Raw genomic sequence first — 26,740 nt, 5'->3', positions numbered from 1 at the left:
GGCGAGGTTCCTTTCCTCAGCTGTGACGGTGGTGATGAGTGTATGCATTGATCTCAACACATCTATACAGTCTTAATTATAGATGAATGTTTGGAATATAACTCGATAACATACCTGATAGGGGATGCATTTGTTTAAACATAAAGTACAATCAAATTAATTCAGTAATATTACATGTGTGACTTGTTGTGTGTGTGTGTGTGTGTGTGTGTGTGTGTGTGTGTGTGTGTGTGTAACCCTTATAATGGCTCTGTGCCAATAATTTAAAAAAAAAATCAAGAACACACAGTTGTGTAAAACAAATGAGAAGAGAAACAATTATCTTGTCACCCTGGCACCTCATTGCACACCACAGAGGAGGTCAATAATCTCTTAGCAAGCAAGAGTTTATCAGCGCCAGCCTTTAGTTCAGATTGAGGAGCTTTGAATTAGCTGTCACTGATAGCTGTCACAGCTGATCACTGATACACACAGCACACACTGCTGTCAAGGTCACAGAACCAACTGTCCACAGGAGACCAACATGGCAGGTCCTAACAACACTAACACACAGACTCATAAACAGCTTGCATTACTACATCCTCATGTTTGGTTTTTAACCATCTTTTTCTGTCTGTCTCGTATAGTGTGAGCTTTTCACATTTGGCATTGAAGGAATTCTGTGGAGCTTTTGAACAAACAATGTCATATTATAAATCATTATTTTCCATAGTCCCTGATTAAGATATGATAAGGTATTTATGTTATGTTTTATTTATTTGCTTTAAATGTAACTTTATTTTATTAATCATGTATTTCCTTTTCCTTATTACAAAGCTGTGTTTATGTGTCTATCTCTCTTTTCACATTAGAAGTGATTGGAATATTTTTGCTGGATGTCTGAACAAATTTACTTTTTTCAATAAAGATGATTAAAAAAAAGAAAAGAAAAGGACACAGACATGCAGGAGAGAAAGCAGGCACACACCTGCTTCTGTACATACTACACTGGCTGTCTGTGTGTGTGTGTGAATGTGTTCTACACATGTGTAGAACACACTGTAGTGCAGTCTCCAAGTTTTGAAGGTGCGTGCATATTACTGAGTGGATGTTCACATGGACCCTCGTGGTCCTGACTGAATGTTACTTGCAGACGGATATGTTAAGTTTAATGTCAGCTTGATATTTCATGTCTATAAGTGCATATTTGGCCTCTTGGTGATCCTAGACCGACTGTCAGGTGTTCAGTTGTCAATACATCTCGACCAAAAAATGAACTGACGTCACCATTTTTTGTCTTCGCAGTGACCTAGGTGTACTGGCTTTGTGAGCTCAGTGTGTGGAACTAATCTCAGCAGTACATTTCAGAGTGTGCATGTATCCATCCTGTGGTATTTGTATTTATCCTAGAAGAGAACACAGCCAGAGGGCACTAGAAGATCTTAGACTGAACAAGTTGTCAGTACAAACTTTGTTATGCAGTCAAATACAGTCCCTGAAGGAGATAATAGAGCCAGTCCCATCTAAAGCCCCTGCCTCCCCTCACCCCTCTTATCCGCCTCCCTCCTCTGGGACGAGGGCATTGGAACAGATCCGATAGATCTGCTGTGAATCAGACTCACTCTAAATTCATGGACAGACTCATTGATTTTGGTGTCAGCAGGGCGAGGTAAGTACCTTTGTTTCTCCTTTTTTCCCCCTTTTCCCTCCTTCAGCCATTACAAACCTAAAACATTTTCAGATCACCAAACCCCGTAAGAATTATTATGTTACAATTTATAATATTTCCTAAATTAATTTTTACACGTGGAATGCCACACTGGTACATGATCAACAGAAACACTGTAGATTAGATCTTATGTCCTAATCAAAGTCAGCTACTGACAGTGTCATGAAGCACTACTCACTCTCCAAGCCAAGATATTGATTATGGAAATTGTGGCATAAAAACATGAGACAAATGAATCCAGATGAAGCCAGTGAGTAATTTTTTCTATTGTGAAGGATAATTATTGAGTTGTGTGTAAGTACAGTATCACCTTGACGTTCTCTGTCTTTGTTCAAAACACTCACGTAATCCTTGTTTGTCCATTTGTCAGTAGATACATCACATCACACTCATATGTTCACATTGACCTTGTTCATGCACAGAGCAACAGCAACCTTTTAGTCCTACTGAAACACACACACACACACACTGCACATTTGCAGTGTGTAACATATATTGCTTAGTGCTGGTATATGTGCTGACAGCCCATGATGATGTGGGAAAGTTCAACTAACCTCTTAGTTTGGTCTGGATGTCTGGTTAAAGGTCAGCATGCAGCTCTTCATCTGACACAGTCATGCTGATCAGCAGGATTTCAAATGATAGTAATGAGCAGGTTTCTGATAGATCGCTCAGTTCAGATTGTAAACACTAATACATGTTTCCTGTATTGCTGACTCTGACTTTAGCCTACATTGTCTGCATCTGAGAGTGAGATGCGTTGCTTCATGTATTACCACGTATAAGAGGATAGATTTACTTCTGATGTGGTTTTAACTTTTTTCTCTTGGGGTGTTGTTTTGGTCTAAAACAATCTGCAAGGTGTGGAAAAAAGAGGGCTTATCATCAGTGTAACAGTCACAGTGCTGGTAAAATGTGTTGCTTGGTCTATAGAGCATTTAATTACCACTAAACCTGTTGGCAGTGGCAGGTACTAACAGGTCATAACATAACTGGAATGCATTGATTGGCAACAGGGTGCAGGCCTTCCCTAAACCTGATGAGCCTTATGAATGGGTGGTTGGAGCTGGACTTTTTCTAATATTTGTGTTTTCAGTATTATCAGTTTTGGCAGACGCACATGATTCAATATTCAGCTGAATTAAACAATGGTATTCACAACATAAATAAGATAGTCTGTAATATGCGTTTGTAGCCTGGACTCATACTCATTCCTACTGGCTGGCAAATCAGGAGTACATAAGTCTGTCTTTGCAAAGATGGTTTCAAGGAATTTCACTTTTGTCAATAGTACTCAATGTTTTATGCTACTGTTTACCAGGCTAATAGTGGTGTACTGCATGATTCAGGGATGGGTGTGGGGGGTGGAGGGCAAGTCTGCTCATGTGTTCATGGCCCCTGAAAACCTCAGGCTGGCTCTGTGCAAAAATACTTTTGAATGTACTTATTACTTATTCTGACTCATAATTAGTCTCTACACCAATTCACATTCATAAATCAATCACTTCTGTTTGATTAAAAGACATTTACAATGTTATGGTCCAAGAAAACATTTTATAGAATATGATGAATACAACATATTTGAATGTTGAGTTTTGAATTTGTTTAATAAACACAGGTCAAATGTGTACATTCGCATAGCCTATATAAAAATGTGTGTCAGATGCACACAAAAAAATGCATTTTATTTACATTTTTGTACACTGTGGCTCACAGTAGGAAAAGAAATGTGTACATGATGTTTTTAAAGCTCTCAAATATAAAAATGGGTCAAATTTGATCCTGAACAGTATGTAAGATTTAAATTAAATATTAATACCAGACTCTGCTTTTCTCAGCACTGCGTTCCATACTGCACTGTGGACGTTTTAATACCTGTGCAGTGTAGACCTTGATGTTATAGATGATATTTTGGAGGCTTTCACATGAGGGACCTGGGCCTAGATCCAAGTACACATGACCCCCAAAGTCCAGTTTGTTGCTTAGTACCCTACCAATTTGAAAAGGTGGTCTTGAGTACAGTCCATGTGTACTTGCTTATGGTTCACAACAGGTATGAATACTACTGTACCTAATCAAAGAAGCGGACTGCTATCTTAAATGTGACATTGTTGATGGTCCCATTCAAACAAAATAACGAGAGGGTTGTTCTTGACATTGTCTCCAAAATATCAATAAGGTAAGCATAGTGCAAAGGTTGACTCTATTGTATGGGTTTGGGATCTTGCAATTGATGTGCTTTCCTACACTGGAGTAACAACCTAAACAACGAGGTGCATACCACCACCTACTGTGGCGCAAGTGTACTTGGGTACAGTATAACATTACTAATGTGAAAGCTGAGTGGCAGGGGAGTGGAGAGGAGGGGCATCAATATACTCAGGCACTGTATGAAGAAATCCTATCTAATATGAAAACGCCCTCAATTAGTAGCAGGGGAAACCAGGTCAGATCCCCCTGTGAAGACACCACCTGGCTACTTGGTCTCAAATTCTCTCTCTCTCTCTCTCTCTCTTTCTCTCTCTCTCTCTCACACACACACACACACACACACACACACACACACACACACACACACACACACACACACACACACACACACACACACACACACACACACACACACACACACACACACAGGTGGAAAAGAGGTACATTGTGTTGCTTCATCAACCTTGGCATGTTATGTGTCTTTATTCAGTATGTGTTTTATAAAAATCAAATATTCTAATCATAGGTTTTTCTGTTCCTCATGTGCATTGTGATTATTGGCTCTTCCTTCATGCTAATCATAACATAGGCTACAAAGCCATCATATTCTGAGTTACATTTTTCATTTATGAAATCCTACATATACATATTGTAATAAAGAGACCATATTAGGAGGAAGGCAAATGTGTATGTATTTCATGCATTTCTCGGGGCTCCATGGTACAGCCCCCCCGCCCCCCTTAGACATGGTAGCTGTTTGATTGGTCCGAGCTCTTTGAGTGTGGAACTTGATTGGTTGACCAGTCCAGTATCTGACTAAACGTGGCCACACCACAGCCAGGCACGTAAAGACACTCTTTGAATGCGTCAAGTTAGAAGGAACTAGACATAGAGCGTCGGGAAGTCCGGTGACTTTGCCTTCAAGATTAAAGCATGAATCATTTTGTATAATCAAATTATGGAGCATTAACATACCAGAAAAACACTTCTTACGTACAGCGGATGAATTCTTTATTAAAGCAGTTACCCCACCGCCGCTCATGTCAGTGTTTTCCACAAACAAGCCAAATAGTTCGCCAGTAAGGCTTTTTGTTTGAAAGTTCCCACCGGAAGCCACACATTAGTATTGTCGTATGAATGAAACTGTCACTGTTGATGTTACTGATTAAACTTGTGAAATTCGAAGCATGGACATTAAAAGTAGTTCATGACAGCTCGTCATTATAGTTTGAACATCGCTGTTATTTGAGTGTGAACGAGCCTCCGCCGCTGCTAGCTCAGTGTAACTCTCCACCAGGTAAGCTATCCCATAGCCCCAATACACACTCCACCAAACTCCACTGCAATATATATGGATTTATTGTCATATTGCTTATTAGCAAACATTAATACCGGCAGGGAAATAAAGGAATATATTTATCGAATTGGCTGGAGCCAGGCTTTAATTCGGCTTACAGTCATCACATCAAACTGCACGGTTCACATGAAAGTTTGCTATTTGTGTTTCTCTTGGTGCACCTGTCCTCGCTCAGTGACCTTACTGTCTGGATTATTATTGTTAGAATATTTTAAATGGAAACTTGCACGCAGCAACCCAACTCATATTTGACAGTATTCTACAGCTTCTCATGTCATAGTTTGAATAGATAGAAACGTTTATAGTTTCAATCAAAACGTTTGGGTAGGTTGTTTTTATCAGGCAGTAGAATCTACCTAACCTTTTAGTGGCATCATCTGTTTTAAAAATGACTTATTCCACTTCATTCATTCTTTATAGTTTTTTATGATTATATCTGTATCAGCCTCTGGAGACATTTGTGGGTATGTTGGGGTCTAAAATAAATGTAATTGAATCAATGTCTTCACTCAACATTACCAAACTGAAGCTGAACTTATGTTTTACAAGGATTCAGAAGCTCATGCTGTTAAACTTTCTAATTAAACACTTTAAAAAAAGTTAGAGGAAAGTTCCTTTTAATGTTGAATACTAACAATTGGCTGCTTGTTTGTACACTTCAGAGCAGTGAATTATTCATCTTTAATGTTACCTGTACATCTGTGCAGATGTTGAGCTTTTGATCACAACTGGTCAAACAGTGTAGTTACCATCTGTTTAGCTTACAACTTAAAAAAACCAGACGTGTCAAATGATATTTCCCTCTGTGGTTACTGTTACTATTTCAAATAGCTTACTCACTACTGTATTACTTAATATCTCTAATTGTGATAATAGCACAAAAACAGTTGTGGAGCACTAACACACTGACATGCTGCATGTCATCCCTCTCTGTGTTTCCGGGCACTCTACTTTGAACTGTACAGTGAAGGTAAAATCCCTTTTTAAATAAAAAGAACTGAACAAAAGAAACATTCTTTTTGACTTTTTGATTACTTTTATATGTATGGACACACAGTAAAGTGAGAGCATGTAGAACCTCTTTTTACGTATCTAATCTTGTTACAACCTCTTCACTGTATTTGCATAACAGTCTGGGTTTGCAAATATATGCATAAGGCTGGATGATACAGTTCAAGTCAATTTATCATGATATACTGTGATGTTGCAAATGTAAAGTTACAAATACAATAATATAACTGCTGTTCAATACAATCAACAGTGTGTCACTGCTGTGCTTTATACCAGATGATACAGTACACACATGTAGAGCCAGAACATCAGTAACTACTTCAGTGTTTATATTTAGTTTATAATAATTACAGTTTGCTCTGAGTAATTCATTTCAAAAACAGCACGTGATGATCATATTGAAGCATCGCAGAGATCTACATTTGCTTTTTTCATTAATATTCACTTAAAGATATTGTATTGTGACTTATATAGACTGCAGCTTCAGAGTGTGTTAGTGTGTTTTCAGTCAGGCGTGTTTAGTAAGAGTGTGTTGACTGCTCTTTAACACTACACTGCTCTCTCTCTGTGTCCTGGTAGGTTATCAATATGGCCTCATGGATTATTCAGATAACAGTGATGGTGCTATCTGTCTTCATCAGCAGCTGCCAGGGGAAGAAGGACAAGGTGCTGTACTGTTCTGGTAAGTCACCAGAATCCACACTGAGGAATGCGTCAGGTGGAAACACACTGATACTGCAGGGTGTCACAATATGTTCACAGCTGCTGGGAAGTAACAAGTGGACCGCCCTGCCTGTTATCATTTAACATAGATCAACGAGACACATACAGGCTCACTGTGGTAATGCTGGAAAGTAAGGTTGGGGTGATGTGTGTTTTGGGTTTTTTTGTTGTTTTTTATTTATTGACTTGTGTATTCAGGCTATGTTATTTTACTCTTTGTTTCTGCAACCTGGGAACATAGAAGCATTGCTTTAATTGAATGCAGCAGGCTCAGAAACATATGGTCAGACTGACTTTTCCAATTCAAATTTCATTTCATTATCCAGTAAATGAAGTGGATGAAGTTGCAAAACAATATACAAAAACATTACAATATTTCACAAAGTAAAACAGTAGAGACATCATCATCCCAGTGTGTCCTGAGACGTTCTCCCTACCAACTATAAAACCAACCCACTCACATGCACACAGAAACATCACAAATGTATGAACATTTGTCACCAAAAACAACAACAACAACAACAACAACAACCCCATAACTACTTTTTAAGTAGCCAAAATTGAAACAGCTATACAAATCATTGTATATCAAATCTGCATGCATGTGCAACAATAAGCATGCAAGGTGAAAATGAAACCAGATAGTATGTTTGGAAGCTCTAAAGTAACTGTATATCTTTTTAAAAGAGGGTTTAAAAGTGTATTTAAGGGTAATGTAAAGAGATATTGAACAGCTTTTAATACAGATAGTGTAGTATAGTGAATTCCTGATAGTGAGCTACATCTTGTCTTTCTGCCATCACTGAGGTTCACCTGTATTTCCCAGCATGCAAAGCGATTGTGGATGAGCTGAACTACTCGATCAGTCAGGTGGACCCAAAGAAAACCATCCACGTCGGCAGCTTTCGACTCAACCCTGATGGAACCATGCAGGACAAAAAGGTACAGTACACTGATATGCAGGTAAATATACACTCACCTGCTGCTCTTTGTTATAGATAGATAGATAGATAGATAGCTCTTTATCATCTCTTTGAGCAGTCCAGTTGCAGCATAAAAATATAAAATATATATATACACATAACACTAGTACACACACGCACAAGCCCAAACACATCTCACCCATACCCATGACCACATACACAATCATAACCATAGTGGTTGAAAAAGATGTTTGATAGATGCACACATCCTTAACCGGAATGGGATTGACACATCATGTGACTGTCAGGTGACCTGCGCCTTGATCTATTTAAGATGGCGACTATACATTCTTGTTTTAGTCTGAAGAAAAGCTAGAGGCTCGAAAACGTTGTTTATATTTAGTGCTTCTAATATATGTTGATTACTTTTTAGTTATGAGCTGATAGATAAGTGAAGTCCTGTCTCACTCGACCAACTTCTGTTCTACATGAACTGTCTTAACCCAAAACACTTAGGGTATGTGAGCAGGACCACGCTACAGGGAGCCATGAAGGACAAAACAAATACAAGAGTGAAAAAAACACATTCGAAATCCAGTAAAAGACAAATCAAGAAGTAGATTCTCCACAGTCACTGAGTTCTGCCCTTGTTTTAATCTTATAGGTTTAAAAAATGTGCAATTCAACATTTCAAGCCATTACATGCATTTCATGTGGAATATCTGAAGGGAAGCTGGAACTTCTGGTTCTGTTCCAGTAGTAAGAAAACCTAAACTTTCAACAAGGATGGTTATTAAAAAAACTAAAAACAAAAAAAACCGAATAATGTTGCTTTAGCATCCTTAAACTAAAGCTATTTCCCATAAGCACTAGACCATTGTGAACAGCAGAGATAACAGTGTTAAAGTTGGGAAATTGACTCCAGAAGAGTATTTATGAACATGGAAGAGCTGAGCTATGATGACATGAGTAAATAAATTGTCAGGAAAGCTCTAGATCGTTGTATGCTAAAAAGAAAAAAAGTTCAGCTTCAAAAAGAAAGTGCTGATGCTGAAATTTTCCTAGAATATGTAAAGTAGACGACAGGAACAGGCATCATTTTTTAGACGGACAGACAGATGAAAGAAAAGCTGAATGAGCGATTGCAGATTGGATCAGAGGCCAGACACTGAAGCTTGATCACAGAGACTGTGGACTCTGATTGGCTGGAGGGTGTGTATTATGTTCAGATAAATGCACCCCAATCAATTTTCCATATCATGTCTCACTGGTTTCCACTAGCAGCTCACTGGTTTCCACTTTATTAGACTGCAGTGTTTGCCACTTGTTGCAGCCACACAATAATAATTATTCCAAGTTTAATGAGCACACTTTTTTTAATTTACAGAGCATATTTATGAATTATTTGTCTATAACTGCATGGTTCATGATCAAAACAGATTATACAGTTCTGAGCATTATTAAAAGGGTCACTTCACTCATTTTACATGTGAAAGTCAATAAACCATTATAATAAGTAGTACTCATCCTGTGAAAACAGCTGTGGAACATCTTCTGAGGCTTTAATGAGCTTTTTCAAGTCTGACAAAATAACCCTGATGATGTCATCAGACCACACATTCATAACAGTAGGTTTGTGTCATAAACTGGATGTGTGAAGTTTGAAACTCCAGACTTATATCTATAGAAATAACTTTGTTTTTACTTGAATGAATTGACTTTATTGTCCACCTTAGTGGAAATGTGTCAGCTTCCTACAATACATTAAAAATACAAACAATACACACTATATCATGAAGACATTAAAAGCATACACTAACACTACGCAACATAAAATATATACATCTACTGACAATTTATGGCGCACTATATTTACCCTCCTCTGTTTTATGTGTGTATCTCAATCTGTGGTCTGTACAGTTATCATATAGCTCTATTTTCTGATAATAATCCCACAATGAAGTGATTTTGAACTCAGCAGTGAGTCATGCAGGGATACCCAGGCTGCGCCCTGGCAGCCTAAATGCAACGTCATTCCCCCTCTATTACTACAATAAAGGCAATCAAAATATAATATATTATAAAATATATTATAATAAAAAGAGGAGAGATAGAGATAGAGATAAAAAGAGAAATGACATGCAGTTCCATTGTGGGACTGTAGGAACAGTGTTTTAACAGCTCAGGTCTTACTAGGGACTAAATTCAGTACAGCTCAACCTCTGCTGCTTCCTCCAACCTATTGGCATATAATAATAAAACACTGAAACATTTTACTGCACTCTTATCTTTGCTTCACATTATTGGGTTTCTGTCAAAAGTATGATTTGAACACTAAATCACAGTTTTGGTTACAGTTTTCTTGCATATTTAGGGGTTTCCCATTGAAAATAAAGTAACAAGCAAAACCAAAACGCCACTGTAACACAAGTTGGTGCCAGGAGAGAGGCAGCCTCCTGGCTACATCACAATTGGACAGGCCTTTTATAACCTGGAGACAGAGGCCAGCTGCATCCAGCTCCATGATGGCCTCCAACTCCATCCAACCAGGAACCTGCACCAGTCACACTCCACACACAGAAGCTGTGATCAGTGATGTGGACGAGTTACTGCAGTCTTTTTCTCCTCACAGTAGAATTGATTTTGTGTGTGTGTGTGTGTGTGTGTGTGAGAGAGAGAGAGAGAGAGAGAACACAGTGAGACTATGGATCCAGGTTATTGTTCCAGGTCTAATGAGGTCACATCCCACTGGAGCCTGGACATCCTCTATTGCCCAGGGAGCAGGCTATCATGAGGTGTCCAGCTCTGCTATTGATCTCCTGGGTTAATCCCTGTTTAGACTGTCATTGATAGCTGCACTGATTGCTATGTGTGAGTGAGAAAGAGAGCTGGGAGAAAGAGAGCTAAAAACAGTATCTTTATTTTAAGCCTTTAGATGTTATTTAGTATATTTTTAGATATGTATTATCTGTGAAAAGGTTTCACAACGATAATAAAAAGTTATACTAATTGTAAAATGATTGACAGGACAAATACATTCCTCTGCTCTATGTCTTTTAGACACTGACCGATATATCATTCAGCCAATATTATCGGCCGATATTGAATTCCCAGAGAAGTTTACCGTTTACACTGATGTCATTTTATTCAATAAAGTTTAGAGTTGTAAAATATCATACCTTCATTACATTTAAGGGATCATTACAAAAAAATGTATCTATATACTCTGTACAAAGAATATTATCGGCCAGTATATTGATATCGGAATTCTTTTACTCCCTAATATCAGCATCGGCCCAAAAATCCAGTATCAGTCAGCCCTGAGCAGAGGAGTGTGGTAACCTGTTCTGTCTCCCCCTGCTCTGTTTTGACAGGGACAGTGATCAAATCTTTATTTTTTAATCACAAAGTTATTTCAATCAATCAATCAATCAGTCTTTATTTATATAGTGCCAAATCACAATCAAGTTATCTCAAGGCACTTTACATATAGAGCAGGTCTAGACTGTGCTCTGTAATTTAAGTTAAAGAGACCCAACATTCCTCCACAGCAAGAAGAACACCCCTATAATGGGAAGAAACCTCAAGCACAAAACCCAAATGAATGACAGTGCCTTTGCTATGTGATTGGCTACATGTATATTAACATTTAAAATGAGTTCCCAAGGTGACTTAGGCTTCAGAGAGGAAACCCCAAACAGAGAGGAGCAGATGTGTTTATTGTGGACATTAGCACTAAAATCAGTTTTCACAGATGTATCTGACATCTGTGGAAAGCCAGGGTTAATATGGTAGTAAATATTTAGGTCATTATATCACTTTGTGTTGAGTAGGTGGAACTCTTAATCTTTTTTATGACATATTTGAAACCAGCCCTTCTATTTGCAAAGGGGTTAGAGGAGCTATTGTTAGGCCTCATGATGGATACGGACTGCATTTATGTCATCCAGATGCAAAATAAAAGTGTCCTTCATGGTGCTATTAATGCTGCTATCTGTGTCATTGTAGCTTCTCATTAGGCATTTGTCTAAAGGTGGATTAATTTAGATATGAATGCTAATTACTCTTCTTGTGCCCCCCCTGTGAGGCCTGCTTGGATTTCATTTAGTTTACCCTCAAGCTGTGTGTGTGTGTGTGTGTGTGTGTGTGTGTGTGTGTGTGTGTGTGTGTGTGTGTGTGTGTGTGTGTGTGTGTGTGTGTGTGTGTGTGTGTGTGTGTGTGTGTGTGTGTGTGTGTGTGTGTGTGTGAGATGTCATGTCATGTCAAAGAGAGAGCAGTGGGTTAGACATGTGGGCTTGCTATGTTCATACTTATGTAATGATGTTATGTTAAAAATAGAGTTTTGAAATTGTTTTATTGACAAAATCCACGTCAGACATCATATATGTTCTCTTTGACCACATACACACATCTGTCATATTCTAACTTTAAATCCCTAGAGAGGGTCATGTTCCAAAAACCCTGGATCCCATGTTACTTATAATGTTTTAGTGTCATTATATAATACTGGATGACTGACTACAAAACCAAATGACTCTTCCAAACTCCTCCCATCCACTTTGTAACTCAGGCTTTCTGTTAAAAGATGAACGGATGTGTGGGTTTGTTCTCTTGTCTTTCCTACTGTTAAATGTGTTGTTGACTTCTATTTCTTCTGTATAAATATCATATAGGACCCCCTATATGAAATGAGATGGTACATCTCAAGGAGTTACTCCCAATAAATAAATAAATAAATAAATAAACCACTTAAAAGTTGAGGGTTCAAGCTCAAGCAGAGATAACTGATGATATGTCACAGGGGTTTACCTGGACCTCCTCAGAAGGGAACACAGAAGCACAGTTTAAGGCATGGGTGTCAAACATCAGCCTGCAGGCCAGAACCGGCTCACCACCACGTTCAATCCGGGCCACTTGATAACTTTGCAAAGTGTGAACGTTTTGGAAAAGTAAGAATAATTCCAATTTTTCAATAAAATGCACCTTGTCAGCTATTTTCCCAGTGGAAGCCTCTGGTCTGCTCATGGACGTCCAACTTGAAATAATTCACTTGAAATGTGATTCAGATTTTTGATTCCTTGGTGGGTTTGCACACATTTTATTGAGTTTCTTACCATGGTACCCCTAAATGGTTTATTATAGTAAAGTTATAAATTATAGGTTATGCAACGTTTTTACTGGGCCAGCCCCCTTGAGATCAAATTGGGCTGCATATGGCCCTTGAACCAAAATGAGTTTGACACCCCTGGTTTAAGGTATTAGTGATAGATAAAGTGCAGATTAGTGCAAAAAAAACAAATTTCATGCAGAAATGTGTCCATTTATTTTGACAGCATAGTGTAAAGACTTTTCCATTTTTTGACTCTGAATTCTGCTCTGTTAATCACATCATTTTGTTGTTTTCTCTTCAGCAGTGGAGTCGATGTGGATAGAAACTACTTCTTTTGTTAAATTTTGCACTTCATTTGGATTTGGATGGAAATGTATGACATTATCAGGGTTATTTCCTCTGACATGACCACAGAAGATATACAGCTGTTCACAGGCTGAGAAGGAAGATGAGTAAAGTGAACTGTGTGTGTAAAATGAGTGGAGTGCTGGAGACTCAGCACTCAGGTTACACTTATACTGACCTGTGCTGCTCAGCTATTGGTCAACCTGTTCCAACAACAGCCAGTACAGTGCATAGTTAGTTTGCATACAGTATGTTAATGCTTAACTTGACTCCTACTGCCTACACGGTGACCCCCATTTTAATAAACACTATAATTCCTCATACTGGTGCAGCCTGTCAACTGAAACCTGCCGCTGTGATTTCTCACATAATTTGAATTTATTCCTGTTGGGTCAATAAAGTTTAACAAAGTATCAACATAAGCTCTTCAATCCATTTTAACAGTGGACTATTGAGTAGAGTAGTATGTTTGTTATCACTGCAGTGAGCAGGCCAGGATAGTTTGGTTGACCCAGAGATGAGCTCCTCCTCTGCCCTCAGCTGACACTAACCTCCACCTGTTGCATTGTTCAGTTGATCAAATGCTAGCCCTATAAGAAGCCAAACCTTGATCCCATGCCCTCCCAGCTCCCTCCTTTTCAGCAGCTTTTGACCCAGTGTGAATGTGAGAGGGAGGGATGTCACAGCTTAGATGCCATCAGCGAGGAGGATTTGCAGGTTTTAAGTCTCTGCTCTTTGGCCTCCTCACAGTAGGACTTCCTGGGGGCATGGGGCTGCTCCATGGCACAAAAGTTAAACCTGCCTGCCTGCAACAATGACACATTTAAGGCCTCCAAAGACATTGAACTTAGTTGGAGCGGTGAGCTGATCTCATAGTGACCGGTGGGAAGTCATGCATTGAGAATGAGAGGATACACAATGGCATGCTGACACAGTGACACATAATATCACAGCCTACTAATGTGACTGGCTGAGGTGACATTTTACTGACTTTGTTTTTTCTTAATCCAAAAAAATTCCTTGTAGAGTCCTTAAAGGAACAGCTCAACATTTAAAATACACATATTTGCTTTCTTTCTGAGAGTGAACTGAGAAAATGAACATGGATTTCATGTGTGTTATGTATGATCTGTAGTCAGGATGTGGTTAGCCCAGCTTAGCATTAATACTGGCAGCAGGTGAATACTGCTAGCCTTTAAAAATACACCTACCAACACGAATTAACACTGTAAAGCTCACTAATTAACATTGTGTATGTTTTTTGCTTACAGAGTTAAGGGTAAGGACAGCCATTTTGGATCTGGTTCACGCTTCACAGTTGGCAAAATACATGGATTCATTTAGTTCTGCTGCTAATGAATCTCTTATCAAGCTCCTTCCTCTCTCTTCACTCTTCTTTCTAATGACCAGTTTCAGTCTTAATGCTAAGCTAGGCTAATCACATCATGACTACAGATCATACTTTTTCTCACATTGTCTCCCATAGCTCTCAGAAAGAAAGCAAATATGTGTATTTCTCAGAATGTTGAACCGTTTCTTTAAGAGCAGGAAGTCAAGAGCAGGAAAAACCTTTCAGGGTTAGAAAGAGCTTCTCATTTTTTTTAGCTGACCGTTGCTGTTACTGGTTAGCATGGCAGACTCATCTGGTGCTAGTTAGTATTAATTCCATAATGGCTAAAATATCCCCTCACTGACTTCCCACCTAGCATGTAACATCCCCTCACTCCTAAAACTACAAGTCTTTTATTCACTTTGGATACAGCCAAGCATGCAGTTTCCCCACTGCTTCCTGTCTTTATGCTAAGCTAGGCTAAGCACATCCTGCCTATAAATTAATAACAGTCCTTTAATCTGACTGGTGGGGGTAAAAAATAATAATAAAAGCAACTAAGCTTATTTCCCAGAATTTTTTTCGATTGCTTTTAAACACTGTGCCAGGCTCACCTGTTCTTCATCCTCTTCCAAATTGCAAACATGAAGCAGCTCTAGGCTATAATTTAATGCTTTAATGGGTGAATATCATTTACAGTCAGAATTGCCAGCTAATTACAGTCCCTCACATATTTCTCTCTTGTCATCATGAAGTGATATAATATCATCAAACCTTTAGAGTGAGCATCCTTATTCACTAATCCATGCTTTAAATGGCATAATGGTCAAAATGACATCCCAGCTTATCCTTCCACTCTGCTGCTTTGATGTCAATATTATTATTATTATTATTATTATTATTAATTTATGGGTCTTCATTGGCCCATATCAGCAGGACAATGAAATTGAAAGGCCCCTGTCCACAGCGGTGCAATAATGGCTCCCTGTCCAATGGGAATTGAATGGAGGATAGCATCCCTGAGAAGCCTATTCTCTGGCCCAACCGGTCGCACCCCCCTCCCCATACCACCGCCCCCACCCGCCCCATTCTTCAAACAACGCTGTGACTGACAGCTCCCTTTCACACAGCTCCGACTGGCAAGGAAGGGGTTTAATTCCAAACCATTTTGTAGCATGGCATGATAATGACTGAGACTCAAGCCCACGGGCTGCGGTGAGCCGACGTGCTCTTATTGTCGGCCAGAGAGAGAGTAGTTTTATTTTCTAATGGGGTTTATTTGGGATTGAAGATGTTGTTTTGGGTTTAGTATTGGTATTAGTTTCATCAAATTTATATATGATTAAAAAATGTCCAACAGTTATTATGATTTTATAGTCATCATATAATTCCATTCAATAATAATACATATATTATACGTATATTAAGCTAAATATATTAGTCATTTCCTACATTTATCTGACAGCTGTAGTATGATACGTTTTGTAAAATATGGTTTAAAAATGAGAAATATTACAGATTTTTTTTAAAAGCCCAACACTCATCTTGAACAGAGGAACGTTTAAATGCTTAAATGCTAATACATCAATAATACTCATATAATATACAATGATAAATGACACCATCTGAAAGGAGTCATTTTTATTAACTTTTGATACTTTGATATATACAGTACTGATTATTTGTACTTCTGCTTCTGTCAAATTGTGAATGGAGGACTTTGATTTGTGTTTTTATAGGAGTGGACATTACTAAAAGAAATGTGAGATCCCGTCAACAATGAAGCGAAAAGAAAACTAGACACATTCACGAGAGGTTCTCAGTCATAATTGTTACCTAAACAAGCACTTAGTCAATTTTAAGTCCAAATTTGCAATGTCACATGAGGATATTGCAAATTTAAACTAGCTTTTATCTAAATCCAAGATGCTATTTAGTCTTAATCTTTTTTTCCTGTGCGTTAGAAATCCCCTCATAATTCTAATAATGATAATAACAAACATGATGAGCATTCAAAGGAGCTGCTGAACCAAAGCTTCTACCCTGGAATTCCAAAACATGAATATTATTATTAATCAAACAGCATCTACAAATTTGAGAGAAAAAACACTTTTCATGATATGAAATAGGACCTGATTGAATTTCAAAGCTCATTCATTACCTTGATAAGAGTGGTTTGATTATAGTATGAATTTATAAAATAAATAAAACCTATTATTTGTGACTAAAGAAAGACAAAAGAGCATCACCATCTGCTGAGTCTCAGATGTGGGTGAAAGCGCCAGTAAAAGTAAGCAGGCACTGAGTAAAAACTACATTATGGAACTCTTATTAATGTTTGTCGATGATTATTCAAATGACAGAAAATTCATCTTGTTGACAATTTTACTTAATGATTAGAAACTGAACTGTCATTGTGTTTTAGATATAGATATATACGTTTTAGACCTTAAAATATACCAACCTGTGCTCTAAGAAATCGTGACAGGCATTTGTACAATTTTCTCCATTGTTTTTTACAATATATTTGAGTTAATGAATTGAGTAAGTAATGAAAATAATTGTTAGTCACAGCTCAAAATATGTGTGCTTTAAATATGCCAGACTAAACATACTCACTAATTTCACTCATTGAGTGGATGCTATACCACCACTGGTGTCAAAGTCATCACAACCAGATTATGATTGATAGGTGAACCTCATCGTCATTGGCCGGTTTGACCTACATCCCTCCGTGCTCGCCCTTCAACCTTTGGCCCCGTGCTGTAACACATTCTGTTCACCGGCCAACTTCCTTCCTTCCTCCTCAGCACAACAGTGTTGTCAAGCTCAAGGGATCTTCTCCTGAAAGAGTCACAAGTGAAAGAGGTGGGGTCGACCTTAAAGACAGAGGGATTAGTGATTGGTTCAATTTATTTTTGACTATGAAGAATCTGTTTGTGGAGCAGAGTCAGAGGCAGAGAAACGGAGAACGTGAAGGAAGGATTTGCTGGACAACAGATGGCGCAGAGGCCCTTTGTCACTTTGTGACATCTAAAAATGTGTGTGTGTGTGTGTGTGTGTGTGTGTGTGTGTGTGTGTGTGTGTGTGTGTGTGTGTGTGTGTGTGTGTGTGTGTGTGTGTGTGTGTGTGTGTGTGTGTGTGTGTGTGTGTGTGTGTGTGTGTATAATATAATCAGGAGGCCTGGCCCGGAAGGGAATACAGCCAAATCTGAAAAGAGACAAAAGGGGGTCAGGGAATAGATCTACAATGTTACAAAATCCAGTTCATCTGCAAGATGCCCTCCAACCCTCCCCTCTTCCTCTCTGTGCTGTACACCCCCAACCCTCCCCCCATCCTCACCCTCATCCCCACCCCACCACCTTTTGACCAAAGAAGACAAGGAAGATTTCTTCCTTTGATCATTGGTGGATGGAGAGGGGGGGTGAATGGGCCAAAAGAGCAGCAGAGGAAGAAGTGCGGGGGCCGAGGAGACGAGCTGTTTACCCTGCACTTGGCTTCTGTTGAGGCCTCCTGCCTCATCCTCTGACCCCCCCAACCCCCCAGGAAACCAACCCCTCAATTTTAGTTTCCCAGCCCGGTCGGAGGTGTAAAGAGCCCTCCCCTCTTTCGCCCTTTTCACCGCATCGTCCTTGCCCCCTCACCCCCCCCCCGGGCGTCACCCCCTTTCACCCGCTCTCCTTCCGGGGATGGTGGGAGCAGCGCCCTGCACCTGTCTTGACCCGTCTAGACACGGCCGCTTCAACTGTTTGCTCCTCAAAGGGGGGACAGGAAGAGGACGGTGGAGTTTGGACAGAGAGGTGGGGAGAGGGTATTCACACAGGTTAAAAGTCAGAGTTGGAGGTTGAGGTTTGTTAGTGAGGATGGAGAAAACAAAGCGGAAACAAGAGGTCACCCTGTTGACCCACACTGAGCCCTGTGGTGTAACATAGCTGACACCGGGGCAGCCTACACAGGAGGACTTTTCAAATCACACAGCTTTTGAAACCGTTTTTTCCCTCCTCATTATCTTACTGTTTGTGTTGTTTGGTTGCCAGGCTTGTGACACAGGTGTCATCTCAGAATTGGAAGTTCATTTTTAATATTTTTTAGGCGTACCCAACTTTCATTAGCCTGTTATTTTTTTTTAGTAAAGAAAACATTGTGAAAATAAGTGTAGTGACAAATGACAAAGGAACCAGGCCACACTGAAGCCCAGGACATCGCTACACTCACACCAACAAACAATTGGACGTCTGGTCTCCATGTTTTTTCTCCTCTCTCTCGGTTGTGTGGCCAGGTACCTCTGGCTCGCTCAGAGACTCACCTCAGCGAGCTCCTGGATGGCGTCTGCAACAGCATGAGTGACTACGCCATGTATGTGGACCCCGACACCCAGGAGAAACAGTACAAGAGGTTTGCTCCCAGGAGCAGCGGGGCCAAAGGGGACTTCCCCGACTTTAATAACTTCCAGTTTGATGGACCTGAAGCTTCCAACGCCTTGAAATTCGCAGTGAGTGCAAAAGTACTTTATCCATAATTAAACTGTAGAAGATCCTGTATCTGTGACTGAGCTGTAATCCCAAACCATAGATTAATTTAGGGGCATGTGCAGGTTGGTTGATGCACCATCTTAATCCATCACTAAGTACATCATGTCTATTTAATGTTCTTACTAATAAAATATTACATCTGCTAAACTGGTTTGCACCACTAAACCTTAAACAATGTCTACCTCTACTATAAAGGAACAGAAAAGCCTAAGTCAGTTGCTAGGAAACATCTGTAGCCCATCCAATAGAAAGGCAATCAACTGTGAAACCAGGAAGTAGTAATAGTAATAGCATTATAAGCTGTGACAAAACTCCCAATCAGCCAAACAATCTATTGAACCAGACTGACCTGACTCTTTAAAAAAAAAAAAAAATGTAGGTATGACTTTGTATAATGACCTGTGTACCAGATTCCATGGAGATATGTATGTGTGTTTGACTATTAATAGTATTCACTGTGTAATCTGAAGTATTTTGGGTTATTTTGTGAAATAAGACCAGTTTACATCATCAAACTTTTTGGATGAAGTGTAAGGTCACATGTGTTGAGCATTTTCTATACAACCTCTGATCAGGACTGTAGCCAGAATTTAAACCACACTGAGATCACGAGTTCACGTCCCTCCAACAGGCGCCAATATGGATAACCACGTGTTTATTCATTATATTTTGTTGGCCTAAAAGTACTCAATACATGATGAGTTTAACTTGCTGGTATCAGCTGGTATGAGCCGGTACAATACTTACCATGAGGAGCTTTTTAATTGTAAAATAAAAAGTTTGTAAAAGCCTGAAATGTCCCAACAAAATAACGAAGACATGACCTCATTCAGTCCTAACTGCTCATATATTAACAAGCTAGTTCTGACAGCTTCAGTCAACAGGAAGTACAGCTAGTAGGACCACATTTTTAACCCCTCATATCTTTACGCAGGTTTGTGCGATGCAATCTGTTTAATTTCAGTGGTTCATAAATCACTGACACATTATACCATGTTGTGTCATGTGACAAAATCATTGACAGTGTTTTTTATCAATGGAAAAAATATATATTTACATCACGTTCCTAGATTTTATTCAGATAATAAAATGGCATTTTTGTGCAGTTTCATACAAACATTGCAGATGATTTGAAGTGAACATCAGAGTAACAGTCTAATGCTATCTTGTATTTCTTTTGGATTTCTACATTTAATGTGAAATCCGTTATAGATAACAGCATAGATAGATAATAGATCTGACTTATTGCTAATGATGTATAGAGCTGTACAATGCAGCGATTATCTCTTCAGAACATATTTCCTTGAGATACGTCTGCAGTGTGAATCAGATAAACTAGAATTGCAGTTGTTTTTAGCTTCATGTGAAGGTTTTTAGCTTGTTTCTGTGTTTCAGCGTCACTCATACGTATTGCTCCTTTCAATGTGCAAAACTCTTCATGCAAAATGTGTCAAATGAAATTACAGAAAAAATTCTACCTAAATACTAAGACCAAAATAATGATTGGATCTGTTCTGTTTCCACAACATCAGTTTTGATAAAAGCCATTAAAGCTCACTAAATCAACCTTCTGACAGGTGTTAAAGGAGGTCAGTGTATCATAGTAGTGATGAGGTAATTAGCAATTATGTTGCAACACTGATCGCCTGGTAATGATACTAAAATCAAGTTGCATTATTCTAATGATCTGTATGGATGGTAATAACCATTTGAACTTGTGCTAATATGAGTGCACTGTATATAGCGCACTCGATGTGTGATTTGGTGTTAAAAAGGTTAAAAATAGTGACATTTTTAAAATGAAGAGTTGTATTAATTGAGGCAAAGATACTCTAGAATATTGTAAAATACTCCCAAAATACTGTATTTAGGGTTAATGGGATGCTTCACCTCCATGGCCACATTTTGTTTGCCATTCTGTGTCTGGATCAGGAAAACATGCAAAAACCAAATTTCAATTCATTTTTTACAGTGCATTTAATAAATTGAACCTTTACGCTTCAAATTTGTGTCACAGGCTTTTTGGCTTTCACACATTGCTTGTGAGATCTCTTCATTCTCTAAGTAAATGTTTCCAAAATTCTCATCAGGACTTCTGGCTGAAATACATTCATCGCAATTCATCACAAATATAGAAGCGTCACAGGTTAAAAGTATTATTAATATGAAGCTCTCAGTGAATCCAGCCCGCTGTGGTGTAGCAGGGAGCACAGTTGTCAAAATGGCTGAACAGTTTGGCAAACGGTGAAGGGGGGGAAAAATGGCCACCATCCTGAAAACGGCGCTCCCACCATTGTGCGAAAAAGACGCAGTGTGATGAACGCAGTGTGTGTGTGTGTGTGTGTGTGTTGTGTACGCATGGCCGAGCCGCCTCAGCTCGCTTTCCTCCAGGCCAAGTCCTTCTTCTCCATTTGTGTTTTTTCTCACAGTGTGAAAGCGTCGTGGAGGAGCTGGAGGATGATATCATCTCTCTGTTCAGCCAGGACACAGAGCATGTGCACCAGCAGTTATGCAACACAGTCTCAGGTACCAACAGCTTCTCCACACACACACACACACACACACACACACACACACACACACACACACACACACATACACACACACTTTACCACAGATATGATGCAGCCTTCCCTCACACAGGATATCTATATCAGTCCTCACTTCACCTCCAGATGAAACTCTTGACATAACAATAAAGCTGGAGATATGAATCCAAACATGCTCAGTATTACTGGTGAACACACGTTTCAAGTTAAATCTTTGTTTGTATTTTAATATTATATTTCTATTTACTATGACTTCACAGACTTATGTAACAGCTGACACCAATACCACAGAATACCCTGTCTTTATAAAGTTATTTCAATGGTAAATAGAATAATATGGAGGTAATTATTAGTATATAAACTGAAGACTAGAATAAATGTTTAGAATATAAAACGTCCCATTTTCACAAATGATCACAATGAAATCCCTTAAAACCAAACAACAAACACAATGATTCTTTTCTATATAATGAATCAACATTCCTTCCAACATTGTTCCAAAAAGTGCCATCTGAAAAAAAAAAAAAAACACTATATTTTTCACTTATGTATGTTTTTATTAACATGGAGAACACTCTCACGCTCATATTGGTTGTTTTTTTTCTTTCTGCTTTTTATTTCAGACTACTGTAAAGACAGCGCTCACACAAACGAGGAGTTGTAGTGTCCATCTCATATTTTCAGTGTAAAAAGGTGGGAACAGTTTGTTGTAATGATAGAAAAAAATGGGGCATTTAAACAAAATCATGTTTTTTGACAAATCATTTCAAATCTTTTTAAATAAATAAATGATAAATATTAAGAAAATACATTTTGCACGTTTTGTGTTTTTTTTTGTCTGAGGTTTGAAATTGATGCTCGTGTACACATCAGTGGAGTCAGCTGTTTATTTCTCCACTGTCTTAAACATCATCAAACATACAAACTGTGATCATGAGTTTAAAAGTAAAATAAGTTTAAAAGTACATTTTTGATCAAAGCGAAACATTTGCTGGTTCCAGCTTTTCTCAGTTTTAGATCACGTAAATGAAATATCTTTATGGTTTTTAGACTGGAGACATGACATGAAGATGTTTCCTTTCTCTCTAGGAAACCAACATTATTATGACTACACCATGAATTAACTGAACAAATAACCAATAGATCATTCAAATAAATTACTAGTTGCAGACATAATTTTTACGACATAATTATACAACTGTTTTCTTCACGTGGATTTGCGTTGGCAGTTTGAAGGAAATTGCATTTTTGGAATCAATATTTTTTTGCCACCTTGTAAATATACTGAGCTACCTGCAGCTGAAAATGTAGAACAAACAAAAATGAGCTCAGTACATTTAGCTCCAGTGCTGTGCTGTGCAGCAGAATGTCTTCTCATACCAACTAAGCAGGTGTAGAAGAATCTATTGTCTGATTGGACCAGATACAGTAGCAGCTGTTTGATGATTGGCCAGAACGCTCTGTATTCATATGCTAAAGAATGCACGTCCACAAGGGGAAGCACGCTTTAGTGGCAGAGACTTCTCTCTCTCTCTCTCCTCTCTCCATCAGTGCACAGTTTGGTGCACAGAACTGAATGGAAATGGAAAAAGTTGATACACATGGCTGATTTTGAAAAGATTTGATGAAAGAAAACAAATTATTGTCTTTAAAAACTTCATCGCTTACAACAATATTCTTGATAGATTTTCGACATTTTCAAAAATATTTCTTCCTTTTATGTAAATTGATTTGAGCTCGTGTGAAACTCTATAGAAAACCTTAAATCATAGAAGAGACTAGACGCCTGCTCTTATTTTGAAGCAGAATTTGTCACCAGAGTGAAAATCTGTGACACAGAGAACAACAGAGCAGCAGTCAAGATGGAGTGTTGGAAAAAAAGAATGTAAAATGGACCGTACCTGATACAAACTGTCCAGACTCTTGCTGATTTGTGGCTAATGCTGATTCACTTCTCTGATGTTCAGTGTTCAGCAGAAGCTTCTCAATTCTCTGAATCGGTTTTAACATAAAATCACACAGCAGCTTTTTAAGCGACCTTGTTGGCGTTGCCATCCATGTTGTTTTTTGTTTTGTTTTCTGAGAATACCTGTGGGCGTGACCAAAGAGACTTCCATTGGAGGTGATGTCACACATACCCACCATACAGAACATAGCATCAGCATCCACTTCCTGCTTCTGTTTGACAGGGTATTGTTTAAGCCAGGGCTCAGTAGTTAGGTTCAATGACTAATCAGTGTTGTGGAAAAGCAGGTTTATATGTTTATTTCTTTTTTAATTTATTTAAGAATAAAACAGATTTATAACACAGTTAACCTTTACATAAACCAAATGTCTTTTACCCTGAAATTTGCTGACTTTTCCTTTATTATTAATTTTTGTATTAAATATAATTTATTGTATAATGGTTATACAATAAACCCTACAGTTCATTTTCCCTTTACATAAAATACATTTACATCATTATTACTATGTTATATTTTCATGTCTTAGGTAAAATAGGACATGATATTGTGTGATAGGAGATGTTTAGTGATGTAAAAGCTAAAAAATACACTCTCTCTGCTCTCTGAAACATGAATCAAGGTTTAATTGATCATTTATTGATCAGTCGGATCAACTATTGATGCTTTCTAAACACATCTGTGCTTCAACATTTGTGGCTTCTTAGACCAGGTCAACATAGTGCGAGCGTGTAGAATATGAACAGTATGTAAGGATTAAAGATTGTGTCTAAAAGGGAAAATGGCATCAACACAGCGTTTCCCTTCCACTGCCAAAAGTGGTTGAGTTCACGTATTAAAGTTTAATTTCTGGAAGTTAAGATAACTAGGTACAGTTTGAATGCCTGAGGGAGATGTTGCATCTTAACCTCTAACCTGTGTGAGCGCCCCCTGCTGCTGCTGCTGCTTCACACACACTCTTTATATGTCTTTCTGTGATGACATAAATTTTTACTTTTGAGATTTTTTTGTGATCATGTAAGCTGCTGTGTATTCACTGTATCCCCGAAGCACTGCTCTAAACAAAATGATACATTGTGAGTGTTAGTTATGACATCGTGATGGGAGCAACAGCATCTAGCTAGTAGAACATGAGATGAGTGCAGAACACAGACTAACATAATATAATAAGTCACTATACTTCCATAGAGCTGCAACGATTCATGATTCATCAATTAGTCAACAGAAAATGAATTATTTGATATGTTGATAGTTGAATTATTTTTTTAGGTTGTTTTTTTTAAAGCAAAAATTCCAAATAATTGTCGGGTACAGCTTCTCAAATGGGAAGATTTTCTGCTTTTTGTGTTGTACATGACGGTATTCTCGCTGGTTTTCAGATTGTTAGTTGAAGACATCACCTTGTACTCTAAATGAATAACAGTCATTTTTCACTATTTCCTGACATTTTGTAAACAAAGCGATTCATCAAGAAATGAATCAATAATGAACATAATCAATAGTTGCAGCCATACACTTACATGTTACACTCACATCGTTTAAAATATAAATATATTAATATTCTGTATGTTCAGACCCACAACCAACTATGAATTCATCTACTTACAAGCATTGTGTGTGTATCCAAAGTCTCATATATCTTCCTCTTATTGTCCACATCAGTGAGCCACTCTGTTCATTCATCACCATCAACACACACACTGTCGTTTATTTTGACTTAATCCCACACACACTGTCCTGCTGCTAGAAATACTCACCAAAAGTGGATTAATCCGCCGTTGAAAATAGTCCCCCAGCAAATGCACTATTTCCTCCTGTTTAAGCAAGCTCTGATAAAAACTAGCCGTTGTTGGTGTGTCGTAGTCCGGCTGCAGCATTCCTCGGATGATCCGATGAACATCCTGTTGCTCTCTCGGTAAACTAACCTGTAGTTGTTCACTTCGCTGACACAAAATGGAGGGCACAAGCAAGAGTCGCTGAATGGATAATCACAACACAAAACCATCTGAGAATGTGAGGAAACATTCTGTGTTTAACATCATAAATGCAAAAAAAATTGATAAAGGTAAGACTGCCTTTGTAAAATAATAATGACTGCAAACTTCCTGTTAAACTTGTAACATTTCTGTAATATTAAGTCTGAACTGAATCCCATCACATTCATTTAATGGCTGCATGCAGAGAGAAATGCACATGTTCGGCCTTCTAGCGTGATTCATTTCATATCTCACTCATCACCTCGTGTGCACAGAGTTGGTTTAATAAACTAGGAAACACTGTGAAAGAGACCAGCTTCTGATGTTGCGATTGACTTCTCATATGAGATAAACAGCAGAGGAGCAACTTAACTTCCTGCCATTCAATGTTTGTGCATGTGGAACTTGATAAAGCATGTAGCAGAATTCACTCTAATCGTGTGAAATGATAAAGTTGATGTTAAATGTAGATTCACTGAGAGAAGCAGTGATTTAGTCATTAGTTAAGGTTCAAATCTACCTTTCCACGCTACTAAATACTAACTGTTTGAGGCTCAAAGAGCTTAAAACTCTTCAATATTACACAAAAATGCAAAGTAGTAGTAGTAGCTTTATAGTCATTATATTGAATAACAACATTTAGATAGCACATTTGTTATATAAATTTAGCAATATTATTGTCTGACCTTCAATATAATGCTAATAAAGCTACTACTAAATGTATGTATGAACACTACCACCCCTCAGGTTTCTCTCATGACCCTCACAAAGCAGCTCAGACCAGCTCCACCTCCAGCAGCTACAACTAGAACATGCATGAAATGTATTGACTCATCAGTATGAATAATGTACTTATCTAAATGTATTGAATATATCAGTCATAGACAATTTTCTGCAAATGATGTACTCTGACTTCAGTAAATGTAGCTGCTAATACTTCAGTATTTTAACTTAATTCTTTTTATATTGTTGTATTGATACTTTTACTTCAGTAAAGGATC

The 26,740-nt window shown here is 38.3% G+C and overlaps 1 protein-coding gene across 1 annotated transcript; it reads left to right on the top strand.

The window, feature by feature from the left end:
* Window positions 1–5,092: 5,092 nt before the first annotated feature.
* On the top strand, window positions 5,093–22,608 carry cnpy1 (canopy FGF signaling regulator 1). Its single transcript, XM_062429254.1, has 6 exons — window positions 5,093–5,216; window positions 6,867–6,969; window positions 7,837–7,952; window positions 18,998–19,210; window positions 21,680–21,776; window positions 22,423–22,608. The coding sequence occupies exons 2-6, from the start codon at window positions 6,876–6,878 to the stop codon at window positions 22,461–22,463; spliced, it is 561 nt and encodes a 186-aa protein (XP_062285238.1). The 5' UTR covers window positions 5,093–5,216; window positions 6,867–6,875; the 3' UTR covers window positions 22,464–22,608.
* The last annotated feature ends 4,132 nt before the right edge of the window (window positions 22,609–26,740 follow it).

This window comes from Scomber scombrus, chromosome 11 (assembly GCF_963691925.1).
Source record: "Scomber scombrus chromosome 11, fScoSco1.1, whole genome shotgun sequence".
NCBI lineage: Eukaryota > Metazoa > Chordata > Actinopteri > Scombriformes > Scombridae > Scomber > Scomber scombrus.
Note: the sequence above shows the minus strand (reverse complement) of the source record. Positions and strands in the feature narration are given on the sequence as shown.